Here is a 13693-nt window from a genome sequence, read left to right on the forward strand (position 1 = left end):
CGTGTTTCCTGATAATGAAAATAAGTTTTAGGATCCTAGAGGGCTTTATTTATCATCAATTAATAGGTTAAAGCAAAGTATATTAGGCGACTGCTTTTTCTTCCTTTTTCTCATCCCCTTCATCATTATTCAAAAAGGGCTACACCATTTCTGTGACATGAGGAGTTCCCTATCAGTATATAGGGAGGAACCACCTGCTATCAAAGCCTCTCCTTAATGGAGGGATTCTATTGACCAGTGGGGCTCTCTCCATCAAAATAGGGTGTGGTGGTAGAGCTAACTTTGAGTAGTCTGTATTGGTCAATGAGAGAGTAGATGAGAAGGCTTTGGGCATACCTCAAGAGCAGGTTTCTGAGACATTTACTGCTCTATGAGATCTAACCCAAGGGAAACTTTTTGAGCAAAGAGAGTTGTTTCTAATTTGCTATTTTATATTGTCATTAAAGGATGTATTACTTTTAGTTGTTTTCTTTTTAGAATTGAACCCAAAATCTGGGGAAAATTATCTTTAAAGAGCAAAAGAGGCTTATAAATAGTTATTTTTTCATCTTCCTGAGTTCCTTAAGATCTATAGGTAAGAATGAGAGGCATTTCTTTTACCCTAGTTCTCTTGAAAATCAGCAAGTCAGCATTTTAGTGCTTTGTTGGAATGAGGGATAAGATTGGGGAGGGGTGGGAATGTGTGTGGAAAGAGGGAGGAATTCCAGGTTTGCATGTAAGTGAGTGTTTTAATTAGGAAATGACAACATAAAAACTTACAGCAAGGTCTCCAGAATGGGGCTGCAACTGATTCTCCATCTTATGCTTTTTGCTGGAGGAGATGGAAGTGAACAGACCGCTGCCATTAGGTCTACTGGAAGAAGTTAAATCATCATTGGAGTATTTGTGTTTTGACACATCTGAGAGGGGTGAAATGGGTGACCGAAGCATTTTCTCATTTTTATTTATTGGTATTGCCAAGCTGGAAAAGGAAATTACAGTAATGGAATGTCACAAAGCCGGCACTGAAGAAGGCAAATGTTTTATATATTACCAAAACCTCCAATTTAACCTGCTGGCACTAAGAAGTTTAGTAGGAATTATTATTCTTGGAAATGACTTTATGATATTAAGACCAAAAGTTCATTTGCAAATTTAGAGATCATGGTCTCCTCTGCCATGGGAGGTAAATGGTAAACCTGAAATTAGCCTAAATTTCATCCCTTTCCAATAATATTAACAATGATATTTACTGGGCATGTTTCATTTAAGAACTTCAAAACATTTTCTAAATATTTATCCTTCTTATATAACCACAAAACATGAGTAGTTAGCAAGTAGTAATAATCAGTTATTAAAACATCTTATTCCAGGGTGACTTTAAAAAATAATTTTACCAAATATGACAAATAAAACTCTTAACATTTAGGTAAACTGAGTTTCAAAGTTCTGTATGAGACATAAAGCCCACTCTCAAGTCATTTAGTCTATGATTTTTCTGGGCACCCACTGAATCAGAATTCAGAAAGCAGGCAGACCTGATTAGAAGATCTAATCTAGATCTTTGGTGTTCTACCCCTTTGCTCTGCCTACAAAACCATTCTACCCATTTGTGCTGAGCATACTCTAAGGACAAAAGATATACTATTGCTCTCTGCCTCACAAAATGTACTTTATCATACTAATAAAAATTAACAGGAATAATAACAATAGTATCTCAGATTTATAAAGAACTGTCACTTAGAACTCAAAGTATCTTCTTGTCTACTTTGCCATTTGTCTTTATAATATTTCTTTTTAAGATGAAGATAAGGTTGTACTGCATAAATATTATAACATCTCAAAATTTTGGGAGTCAGTCTTTAAATCACAGGCAGCAATACATAAAATAGGGCTATAACTGGGTTGAAAGAACAAATACCAGATTACACAGTGAGGAAATCCCAAAGATAGTATGTAGTATTAGGAATGGCTGCTTTGAAAAGTAGTTTTCCTAAGCAGGTATAGGGCACAACAAGAAAACCTGATTCACAACCTCAATTTTAGAGCAAATTTCTAAAACATCCTTGGAATTCTATAAAGCCTCCTTTCATGTTTCAAATCAGCTTCCTTGATGTTGGAAGTAACATCTTCCTTACATTTGTGTCTCTAACTCTAAGTGCTTGGATAAGGAAAGAGAAATGCCTGCTGCTAAGAGGGCCAGGACAGGGGGAGAGCTGCTACCTTTATATTTCTAGGCTAGGATTTCCCCCCTGTGGAGTAGGTTGGTTAGTATCTCTAGATGTAGCTGAGATGCAGAATTAATTAATTAGCAGTAACAGTTCCCATAATCTCAGTGAGATCCTTAAGAGAGTGTAACTGTATTTTATCCTGAAGCCACATCTAGGAAAGTAGAGTCCAAAATACATCATGAATTGTAACATAGATTACATGGCATTCTATGAGCTCTAATGGAAGATCCCAGGCTGCAAGTCCAAGATTATCTACTCGGGAGTAGATATTTCTTTCCTAACCCAAACAACTGGGGAAGGAAGCAGTTGTAGGGAAGATGAGGATATTTTTCATATTTAGGAAGTTGGTTTAAATTAGTTTTGCAGTTTCAAGGACATTTGGAAATGTATTTGGAAATAGAGTAAGAAGACAGGGTTTATACTCTATACATCCTGTTGTGGAATAAAGATTCCTTCTCTGGTGGTTAAAACTGATAAAAAATTATTAGATTACTGAACATTTTGGGAAACAGTTCCTGCAAATTTGCTTGAAGAACCCTGTGAACATTATTACATATGAGTAAAAAGGGAAACAAAAACATCCTGTGTGAAGACAATCAGTATCAGAATTACAATAATGGTTCGTGGTTCAGACTTTTCTGGGTACTAACATCAGGGCATTTTGTAACTGCTGAACTAAGGGGTTTGGGGGAAGCATGTTTTTGCAATCACAGGCACTTAACTCACCGAGTCACATGGCTGAGGAAGCTAGGTGGCACATTAGATAGAATGCTGAACTTCAAATTAGGAAGGCCTAAATTTAAATCTGATCTCAGGCATTATCTATCTGTCCTTGGGCAAATAACCTGTCTGCCTCAGTTTCCTTATCTGTAAAATAGAGATATAATAATAGTATCAGCTCTCAGGGTTATTGTGAGGATCAAATGAGTTGATATATGTAAAGTGCTTTGCAAACCTTTTAAGTGCTACATAAATGTTTGCTACTGAGGCTATTTCATACCTAATAAAAGACAGTTCTCAAAATGGAAGTATTTAAGCTAAGCTAGCTTCTACAATCTTGAAAAAGGATTTCCCTGATGATAACAACGTAAAAAAACAGCCATTACTGCAATTTTCTCTTCGGTTATATTCAGGGAAATAGGGTCCAAGGAGCACTCATCTGAAATGCCAGGAGCTAAATATAAATTGATATGAGGACAAGCAGAGTGTGCCCAGTTCTCAGTCCTATCCAGAAATTTCAGTTTTCTCCCTGAAAAAGCTTTATGGCAGTGTGTGTGTGTGCTTCCCCCCACCCTTGCTTTCCAATTTCCTCTTCAAGTTTTAAGACTGTTTTCCATCTTTTCCTAACCTTTCAGTTTACATTTTTATGTGTTGTAGTGAACATTAATCTCCCTTAAAAATTCTCTTGCACACAGTCAGGGAGACTGAAGAGTCTTTTAATACTAGCACAGAAAACTTTCCCAAGTTTTGATGTTTCTAAGTGGGTAAGGACTTCTATGATTGATCTAAACTATAAGCTTCCTGTGCACACCTATTCTACATTCTCTGTGACACTCCTAGAATCCTATCCTCAGACAACAGGAATGTGGCATAATGTATATTCTTCCTAGAACCCAACCAAGGAAAGAAGGGAGTATTACTAATGGACTCAAAAGACTTTATTATCTATAGGCAAGAACTTTAAATTCATTCTATGCTATCTGTCTATTTTAGAAAACTTAGACATACCATATGCTAGGGTCACCCTGTGAGATCACAGATCTCTGTGCTTGTAATGCCTTGACTAAAAATGACTTTAGGGACTCATAGATCCTGAGCTGGAAGGGACCTCAAAGTACAGTTTCATTTTACATTTTACAGTTGAGGAAAAAGAGGTCCAGAGAAGTTCAGGTTACATAAGGTAGCAAGTGATTGAGGTAGGATTAGAACCTAGGATCTCTGACTCAATAGCCCATTTTTCCACACCCTGATATCTCCCCTGCTACTCTTTTCCCAAAAGAGAACTAGACATTATACATGCATGAGTGTGTGTGTTTTGGGGCTATCTACAACTCTGTAGTTAATATTTACATAGTGCCTTAAGGTTGATAAAACACTTTACACACATCTCATTTTATCCTCACAACTACCCTGAGAGGAGGAGGCCATTATTATCCTCATTTTACAGATGAAGAAAATGAGGCAGAGGTTAAGTGACTTGCCCAGGGTTGGAGAACTTGTAAAAATCTGAGGTCCATTTTGAACTTGGGCCTTCTAGACTCCAAGCTCAGTTGTACTTGTGTGCTATGGCACCTTGATGCTTTTCATCCTGCTTGTTGTTGATTTTTTTCAGTCATGTCAGTCTCTTGTGACCCTATTTGGAATTTTCTTGGCAAAGATGGAGTTAAGTGACTTGCCCAGGGGTCACACAGTTAGCAAGTGACTAATTTGAACTCATTAAGATGAGTCTTCCTGACTCCAGATTCAGCACTCTTTATCTATTGTGCCAGCCAGCTGCCCAACTTCCATGCTTCCTGCTTCCATGTTTCTGATCCCTCCAGTATGTCTCAAACAAGAGCTCAGTGTAGAGCTGGAGTTTGCTCATTCTGAAATCTCTCTTGTGCTCTACCCTCTCTCCTCAGTAATGTTTTTTTTTTTATTTAAATTTTTATTTTGAATATTTTCCCATAGTTACATGTTTCATGTTAAGTCAGCATTGTTGACAAATTCCTTTGATTTGCCCTCTCTCCACATGCCCTTGATTAACCAAAATACTTTCTTAATCTAAACATGCTCTAAGCCAATCTTTCCTTTACATCCTTCAGGTTGTCTCTCTCCATTCTATGACTGGAGCTTTGAGGCTTTCAAATGTTCTGAAATAAAAGCGGAGAAGAGCAAACTCCTGTTTCTCATTCTGTTAATCCAACTCCCTTCCTGGCCTCTATCTTCACACACAACAGACACTGCCATCCCATTGGGTCACATATGATCCTCCTTTTCTATTTGGTCTCAGTCACCTTCTAAATAGTTAAATATCCTATCCTATGGTTTGGGGGTAATTGATATTGACATGTTTAAGGTGTGTTATGTAATTATAATTATTTGAATGGTTGAAAAATTAACTACTGACACATTTTTGGGGGGACCTGAAGCTTTATGAATGACAAAATTCTTTGTCTCAAACTCATTTCATTTGGGCAAAATAATTATCCCTTCATAAAAGAGGCAACAGCTATGGGTTATTATAGTGTATTCTGCCAACCAAGACAAGTAGCAACCCTCACCTATCTACAACTCTGTGATTCAACTTGAGGCAGATTTAGAGTTCCAAGCTAAGTCTAACAATTGAGAACCTAGCAGGGCCACAATATGAAATAGTCTTTTTAAACCATTTCTTTAAAAAATTGACTTTACATTAAAATTTTTTTTCAATTGACATCTTGGTTTTTTTATATATCACCAAAATTTCTCACAGTATCCCTTCCCATTCCCTCTCTCAGTCAGCCCATACAACAAATACTATGTTAAAAGAGGAAAACACCAGCAAAATCAATATATAGATCAATTCACTAAAAAGTCTGAAAACATGTGCAATATACCTTATTCATGGACCTTCCATTTCTTCAAAGGGCTGGGGTAAGAGTGTCTTTCAAAAATAGTTGTTATCTCTAGTGGCCCAACTTTAGATCCAAAAGGAAAACACATACCTATTGGTGTTCAAGTGGCAATGGCTTGTTGATGAAGCACTGTTGGTGGAAGCAGTCAGTCGTGAGGAACACTCTTTCTCTCCCTGAGTCTTCTTGATATCCCTAAACTCCTCCTCATTTTCACACTATATGAAGATAAGGTCAAAAAGGATTATCTTTTTTATGTTAAAGGCAATAGAAAATAGCTCCTGGTATCAAAGAAGCCAGTGGAAGAAGTCCCTAAAATACTCTGTATTCTTGTTCTACCAATGTTTGTTAAGGCAGTTTGTAACAGTCACCCCCACTAGTGTATTTTCACAGTGAACCTTCCACTCAACAAGGATGAGATTGCTATTTTATTACAGACAGCTTATTTTATTGCAAACATCTTATTTAAGAGGAAAACGACAATTCCATGATCAAAGTACTAGAGAGAACATTTTGAAAGATGATATCTTCTCTGCTAACATCCTGGGCCAACATTTAAACCCTCCAAAGGAAGGCCAATTCTTAATTAAGATAGAAATGTCAATTTAACTTGCTCTGGCATATCTGGGAAGTGGAGCAGAGAATGTCAGAATAACTGTGTACCCTCTGGGCTTAGATGGGTGAGGTCACTGACAATTTGAGAACTTTCTTCTGAAATTCATTACTCCTATGAATTTCAATCAAAGACTAACTGTAGTTAGTGTCCTCAGTCCTTTAAATTCAGTTAACTGTTACTAAGCTGGAGTATCCTAGTATCCTTAAGAGTCTTTTTTATCAGGAAATGATGGGTTTGGAGAAACATTAAGATTTCAGGTTTGGTGGGTCTTCCTATGATTGTGCTTAAAAGACACTTCCTTTTAGAAGCGTATGAAGTCACTGATGTACAGTGTGGGTTATGCTAAACAAAATTCCATTTCTCTATGACATCAGGATAATACATAAGAGAACTTACTGCAAGGCATCTGGCTATGTGTTTCAAGACTGTCAGCCTTATACTAGCTGTAGTTCAAGTGTACATACCACCGGGCAAAGGAAATTATCCCACGTCCACTATTTACCAGAGACTGGGCTTCTCCATTAGGAAACAGAGCCCCTAACTTTTATCACAGTTGTTCCCTGATGCTCAAGGGAAAATATTAGTCTGGGGCATTTATTCATGGATTCCTGATTGCCACTTCCTGACACAATGGCTTATTGTACTATTTGGCTCAGAATCTTCAGTAGCCCATCTTACTACCCTCTGAATACCAAACATTTCATAGGGACTCATAATGTGCTTGGTGTCTTACAGCTTTGTTATGTCTGGTAAAGGGTGTAAGGATAAAGGCTTCATGAAAAGTGTTTCCTTCATCTCTACAGTACTTGATTTTATTGATTATTAACTTAGATCATACAAAGAATACGCTATATCAAGCACACATATACTCTTATAAATTAACAAAATAAAAAAAGGCAATGGAAAATGAAGTTCTTTGAATTAAGAAAAACCACAGCATTTAAACCTGTGCCTCCTTAAGCATCTATTTCATCTCTTCCCCCAAATGTTTATGAGTTTCCAGCGTCTCCTTGCAGTGTCTCTTATAGTTGCCCAGGACACTCATCTCCTCCCTAGGAAATTACTGGTGCCATGTGCTTCAGGCCAGGGAGAACTGTGATTTGGAGTCCACTAAAAGAATCCCTATATTAGATCTAGGACAGTAAGACTATTGGCATTTTTCTCTAGTTTCATGGTACTACCAAAATCTGATCTTAAGTTCCATGGAAATACTCATAGTGGTAAAATATACCCTTTCAATTCAGGGGATTGGGGAATGACTTACCCACCCTCAGTATACTTTGGAGCTAATTTTGCTTCCATCCTCCCTATTTCAACTGAATTCAATAAGTATTTATTCAAGTGTACCCAGAATCTCCAGTGGTGGTATGGGAGCTTATAAAGGGCTCCTCAGAGGGAGTCCCACATTCATTTATTTGTTCAAAAATCCCTTTATCCAATCACACCACCCCTATCGCTAAGCCTTCTCTCAAGCAGTACTAAATGCCTGTCCTCAAAGACATCCTGGGAAGCAGGAATAACCTCCCTTACTTTTAGTGTTGAACCACCCTCCTTGTCAAAGCTTTTCATTCAGTCTTGTCCTCAGTTTGCCCTCAGAAGGTATGGAATTTGAAGATGTAGAGCATGGAGAGAGAAGGAGGAGGCTATGGAGGACTCCTGAGACTTACAACATTATGGTTCTAAATAGTTACCTAAAGTTAAAGTCTTTTCAATGCATCAAGGCCTGCGAGGTTCACTGAATACATCTGTATATCCTAGGATTCTAGTAGAGTTATGAGATAATGGACTGGGTCACTGACAGAGGTTGCTGCATCTCCTTCCCTGGAGACTTTCAACGTTTCTGAAAACAGGCCATGAAAACAAACACTGACCAATGTGCTCAGGGCCTAGAAGAAATTAGTAATGACCTAATGAGAATTAAGGAAGCAGGCCAAAAACGTTTAAGTCCTATCCTGTCTTTTTTATTTTCATTCTGTTTTATTTATGTGGGAATCTATGTTTGCAGAAGGAAGCTCTGAGAATGTTCACTTTAGGCAGAGGTTTCTGCCCACTTCAGTCTATTAATATGGGAGCCAGAATTGGGAAGTGAGAAAATCTAAAAGTACATAGAGCAATGGAAAAATGTATATGAATGGTCATGGAAACTTAATAAAATATCTGTGGATCTGATGATTACCTCAAAATACAATGGGATCTCACAATAACACCATCCATCAAGTGCCATGGGGCCATGTTATGATAAGAGTATTTTGGAGGATAGTTTACATATAGAACCTCATGGGGTCCAAATCCCACTCTATTATGAGACATGGTATAAGGCTGTTTTGGTGGTTTTGCAAGTCTGAGTAGATAAGCACTTTTCTGGGGGGGTAAGTTTTGTTTAGAATTAGGGAAGAGACAAGATGCCCTCAATAAACTAATCTACAGCAGTCAGTGAGGCATTATATAATAGATTCTCAAGGATCATTAGAAGAGTTTGGTTGAAATCACTGAGGTGATCACCCAGCATTTGAATGCTATGATACATTGCATTTCTCCTTCTGTGATAGAATACGAATTAATGTTTGGCTAAAAACAGAGCCATGGCTGTTACTTCCCTTTTGGCTCGGTAAATCTGAAATGGCTCAAATTTTGAAATGTTTAGGGTAAGCTCTCACAGCAGGGGAATGAGTGTTGAGTTATTACATTTATGTTGCACTATTATTGTCAAATCCTCTTCACATGTTATCTCCTGATTTTTATCTTAGTTTCACAAATGGAGAACTTAAATCAAATAAGGGAAATGTTCTTTTCAAAACAAAAAATGGCCAAGTAAAAGGATATATTTGATATCCAATTAGAACCTAGGATTCCTAACTCCTCATCTAGTACCCTTAACATCAGATTACCTTAAGCCTCCAAAAGATGTTTATGAATGTGCTTTGAAAGCTATAGGATGCTGTAAAAATACAAGGATGCTAAATTTTCATTAATAGTTAAAATGATGATCATTTAATGAGCTTGTCCTGCATTCTTTTCTTAGTTAAAGGATACTATTGTCAATTTTCCCATTGATATTTCCCATTGTTACCCAAATTACTGATATATGGGGCTAAACTCTTCAGAATTCTTGGTTTTTACCTCTCCTCCGCTCGAAACCATTTCCTATATTATAAAGTCCAAATTCCTTTGGCTGGCATTCTGTGTCTTTCACAATTTGGCCCACATCCCTAAAGAAATTCTCTGGTCCCTCCAAACACATTTGCTTCTTGTCCCCTGAACTTTTCACCTTTCTTGCTGTTTTGCCTTTGTTCTTCGTGATCCTTATTTGCACTTTCTGCCCTTCTCTTGCATCAAAATTCTCCTTATTCTCCAAGGTCCAGTTCAAATCCTCCTTTCACCTATGGACTTTCTTAGATCACCATCCTGCCACAGCCTCTATCCCCAGAATATCTGTAGAATTTCTTGATTTTACCTACTCTTAGAGCACTTCTCATCTGCCTGCTACCAGTTATTTTGGTGGCTTCTACAGGAAGGAATAGGAGTTTCCCCAAGGATCCCAGGAGCTCCCAGGGGACAGGGAGCATGTGCTGTGGATTGCCAAAGCCTGCCAATTTCACCTCTCCCACATCTCTCCAATGGCCCCGCCCTCCTCCCCTCCAACCTGGACTATCAGAAGAGCCTGCTTGTGGGTGTGTCTGTCTCAAGTTTCTCCCCACTCCAATCTATCCTCCATTCGGCCTCTAAAATGATGTTTCTAAAGCATTGGTCCCATCATGCCACCCCAACCAGAAACTTCAGTGGTTTCCTGCTCCTGCAATACTCTGTCATTCAAAGCTGGTCATAACCGAGGTCCTTCCTCCATTCCTAGTCCTCTTATACCTTACTCCCTGACAAGTACTCTGATCTAGGGACACTGGCCTAGACCCTATTCCATCAACAGGACACTTCAGCTCTTGGTTCTGGGCATTTTCTCTGGTCATCCCCCTTCCTCTCCAACCACTGACCTCCCTGGTTTCTTTTAAGTGCCATCTAAAATCCCACTTTTTACAAGAAGTCTTCCCCAACCCTTCCTAATTTCAGTACCTTCTCTCTATTAATTATTTCCTATTTACCTTGCTTATATCAGCACACTTTTTATATATTTATTTGCGTGTTGTCTCACCCATTAGATTGTAAGCTCCTTGATACTGGGGCCTGTCTTTTGCCTCTTTTTTTTTTTCATCTCCAGAGTATTTACTAAAGGTTTTTCGATGGATATGTTTGCATGTTGTGCTCCCCCATTGGACTGCAAGCTCCTTGAGTACAGGGGCTGTCCTTTACCTCTTTTTTGCATCTCCAGCACTTCCCACAGTGCCTGGCCCCTAGCAAGTGCTATATATAGTTAGTGTCTTATGAACTAAACTGATCTCACAAGTGACCCAGGGTTCCTCCATCCTCAAACCCTTGCTTCACGGGCCCCAAATAAGTTGACCCGGCCTCAATGGCTTGCCATAGTCGTGCCGGGGTAGCCTACCTTGCGTTTCCGCTTAGATTTCGGCAAACCCTTCTCTGAGGGCTGCAGGTCCGGGGCGTGATTCTGCAGGCCTGGATCTGCTTCTTTGGCCCCGGGGGCGGTCAGGGCAGTGGGGTCCTGCGGTGGTGAGGGCTCTGGGATCCTGGATAAAAGGGCCAAGTCGATTTTGACCCAGAGGGCCTTCACCTCGTCGCTGTCCTTGAGCGGGGAGAGCAGCTCGTTCCTGCCGAAGGGGACCAGGGTATAGAACTGCTCCTCGAGCTCCTTGGCAGCGTCACTAGAGGTTCTGGCGTTGATGGAGCCCACAGTCTTGTTGGCATTGCTGCCACTGTTGCTGTTGCTGCTGTTGCTGCCGCCGCCGTTCCCTAGGCCGCCTTCCCGGAGCCGCTGGTCACCCCCAGAGGAGGAGGAGGAGGAGGAGGAAGAAGAGGAGGAGGAAGTTGATGATGAGGGGGCCGGGCCCACAGTCGGAGGTTTGGGGCCTGGATAGTCCTCGGACTCCGATTCTGGCTCGGAGTCGGATGAAGACGAGGAGGAAGAGGAGGACGACGACGACTCGGTTTCGATGAATTCTTTCGACTTTGGGGCCGTCTTGCTCAGGCCCCGCGTGCGGCGCTTCTCGCAGGCTGCAGCAGCCGCTGCTGCTGCCGCCGCCGCTGCCGCCGCTGCCGAGGAGGAGGAGCAAGAGCGCAGTTCTTTGCGGTGGCCCGTCCTGGCGCCACCACCGCCGCACGGCCTGGTCTTGGGGGGTTCGGGGGCGGGGCTCTCCAGGAGCGCCTCGCTAGCCGCCAGCTCCTCGGCCGGGGGCCGGTGGCAGTTGGCACTTTCTCCCGCTGAGGCCCTCTCTGTTATCGTCGTCGTCGTCGTTGTCGTCGTCCTCCTCGGGGGCTTCTTGCAGGCAGTCCTCCGGGGAGGGGGCGGCGGGCCTGCGATTTCGGCAGCGGCAGGGGCGCCCCCAGCGGGGCCTGTGCTAAGAGCAGCGGGGACAGTGGCGGGGACGACAGGGGGTGCTGTGGGGACAGCCACGGCCGCAGGGGGCGCAGGCACGGTGGCGGGAGGAGACTTCTGCTTCACCCCTTTAGTCCCAGGGGCCTTATTAGCAGTCCTAGGCCTCTGCTCCTCCTTGCAGGCGCCCTTGATGTCTTTCTCTCTGAGGCCTGTCTGGCCCAGGGTGGTCAATTTCCCGCACTCCTGGCCTTCGTCCTTTCCCCGGTTGTAGTACTGGTTGCCCTCTGACCCGTGGCTCTCATTTTGGTTCAGGAGTGGAGGCTTATGGGGATTCACTTTGTTGAGCCATTTATCCAGCTGCCACTTGTTGGAAGAAGCTTGTTCAGGCTAAAAGCAGAACAAAAAAACACCACAAAACATCTTTCATGAAACTTAAGGAGGGGCCTGGTGGACTGGACTTTTTGATTGATTCCTTTGGGTGGGTGAAGGAAGCCTAATGAGTAGTGTTGAAAGCAGATAGAAAAAAAGATTTGTGTATCATCTCTCAGCTGGAGAAAGAAGGGAAAAGGATGATGTTATTCACTGCCACATATTTGATTGATAAAATGGACTTGCTGTCTTAAAAAGTGAAATGGCATCCTGCCTCTTCCAAGTCTCCTTCAAGCACTATTAATATGCTCCTTAATGGATATATATTTTTTAAAAATTTATTTTCATCATAATATAATCATAATGACTTCTTATTTTATTTATTCATGTTTTATTTTTATTATTTATTACCCCTTACTTCTCTCACCCCTTGGGAAAGTAAGAACCAGGATGCTCATTATATATATGTCATACAAAAAATAATTCTGCTTCATGTATATTTTAATAGTCATCTTTGAACACCTAGATGGGAATGGTTGGTAATTGTTTTATTTCTCCTTCCCTGTCAGTTTTTGAGAATTAAAAGGTGGTTAGCCTATTCCAGGATTTGCCTCTGTTCCAAAGCATTTTCATTCTCAACCCCAATTCTAAGATTCTGTTGAGATGAATGCTTTAATATGCTGTGATGGTACCAGGTTGGGGAGAAGCAAACTGTGTGAAGAACAAAAAGACATTTTTTTTAAAGTGAAGTTTATGTATGGAAGTAAAGAATTGGTAAGAGTTGAAGAGCCAAGTGAAAAGGCTACCGCAAGTATATGTAGCATAAAAGACTGCTTATTTGGGAAGACAGGGTATAGTCATCTCACAGTAGAAGCATTAACTTTAGGGAAATTACTAGGTTGCTAAGGTTGTATTCAGTGTGTTTCGAAAGGGACTGGTGCTTGTACTTTTGTCAGCCTAAAATCCATCTTCAATCCCTTTGAATCCCTGTACTGCAGAAAATGGTAGAAGCAGTGACAAAAAATTTTCCTGGGAACATAGGTACTAACTAGGAACATTTAGGTGGGAAATAATCATTTCTAGTGAGGTTAGAGTCATTTAGCACACATCATTGTAACAGAAAATAAGGACACTGACACATACTGCTCTTGTAGCCAGTCTTTCAGTGACAGGAATATATATGTGAAATATTTTCACTTTTCTAGATTAAAAGAAAACCTTCAAAAAGAGAAATGATTTAGTGTATTTTATAAAGATTCATCTTTTATTAGTACGATAGTAATAATAATGGTAAAGCTAAAATTTATATGACATTTAATATTTGCAAACTGCTTTATACATATCTCATTTGATTCTTAGGACAACTCTGGGAAGATGTTATTATGTGCTATTATGTTTTCTTTTTTGCAGGTAAGGCAACTGACTCAGACAGGTTAAGTGCCTTGCTCAGGTCACATAGCTA

General features: G+C 40.5%; 1 protein-coding gene across 1 annotated transcript in view; it reads right to left on the reverse strand.

The window, feature by feature from the left end:
* The window catches only part of AFF3 (AF4/FMR2 family member 3), a 673975-nt gene that overhangs the window by 39852 nt on the left and 620430 nt on the right, over positions 1-13693 (reverse strand). The window contains exons 12-14 of the mRNA XM_044669302.1: positions 10915-12249; positions 5897-6021; positions 760-961 (exon numbers count right to left, since the gene is read on the reverse strand). Of these exons, the coding sequence (XP_044525237.1) occupies positions 760-961; positions 5897-6021; positions 10915-12249 (1662 nt within the window). The remainder of the gene's footprint in view (positions 1-759; positions 962-5896; positions 6022-10914; positions 12250-13693) is intronic.

This window comes from Gracilinanus agilis, chromosome 3 (assembly GCF_016433145.1).
Source record: "Gracilinanus agilis isolate LMUSP501 chromosome 3, AgileGrace, whole genome shotgun sequence".
NCBI classification, from domain to species: domain Eukaryota; kingdom Metazoa; phylum Chordata; class Mammalia; order Didelphimorphia; family Didelphidae; genus Gracilinanus; species Gracilinanus agilis.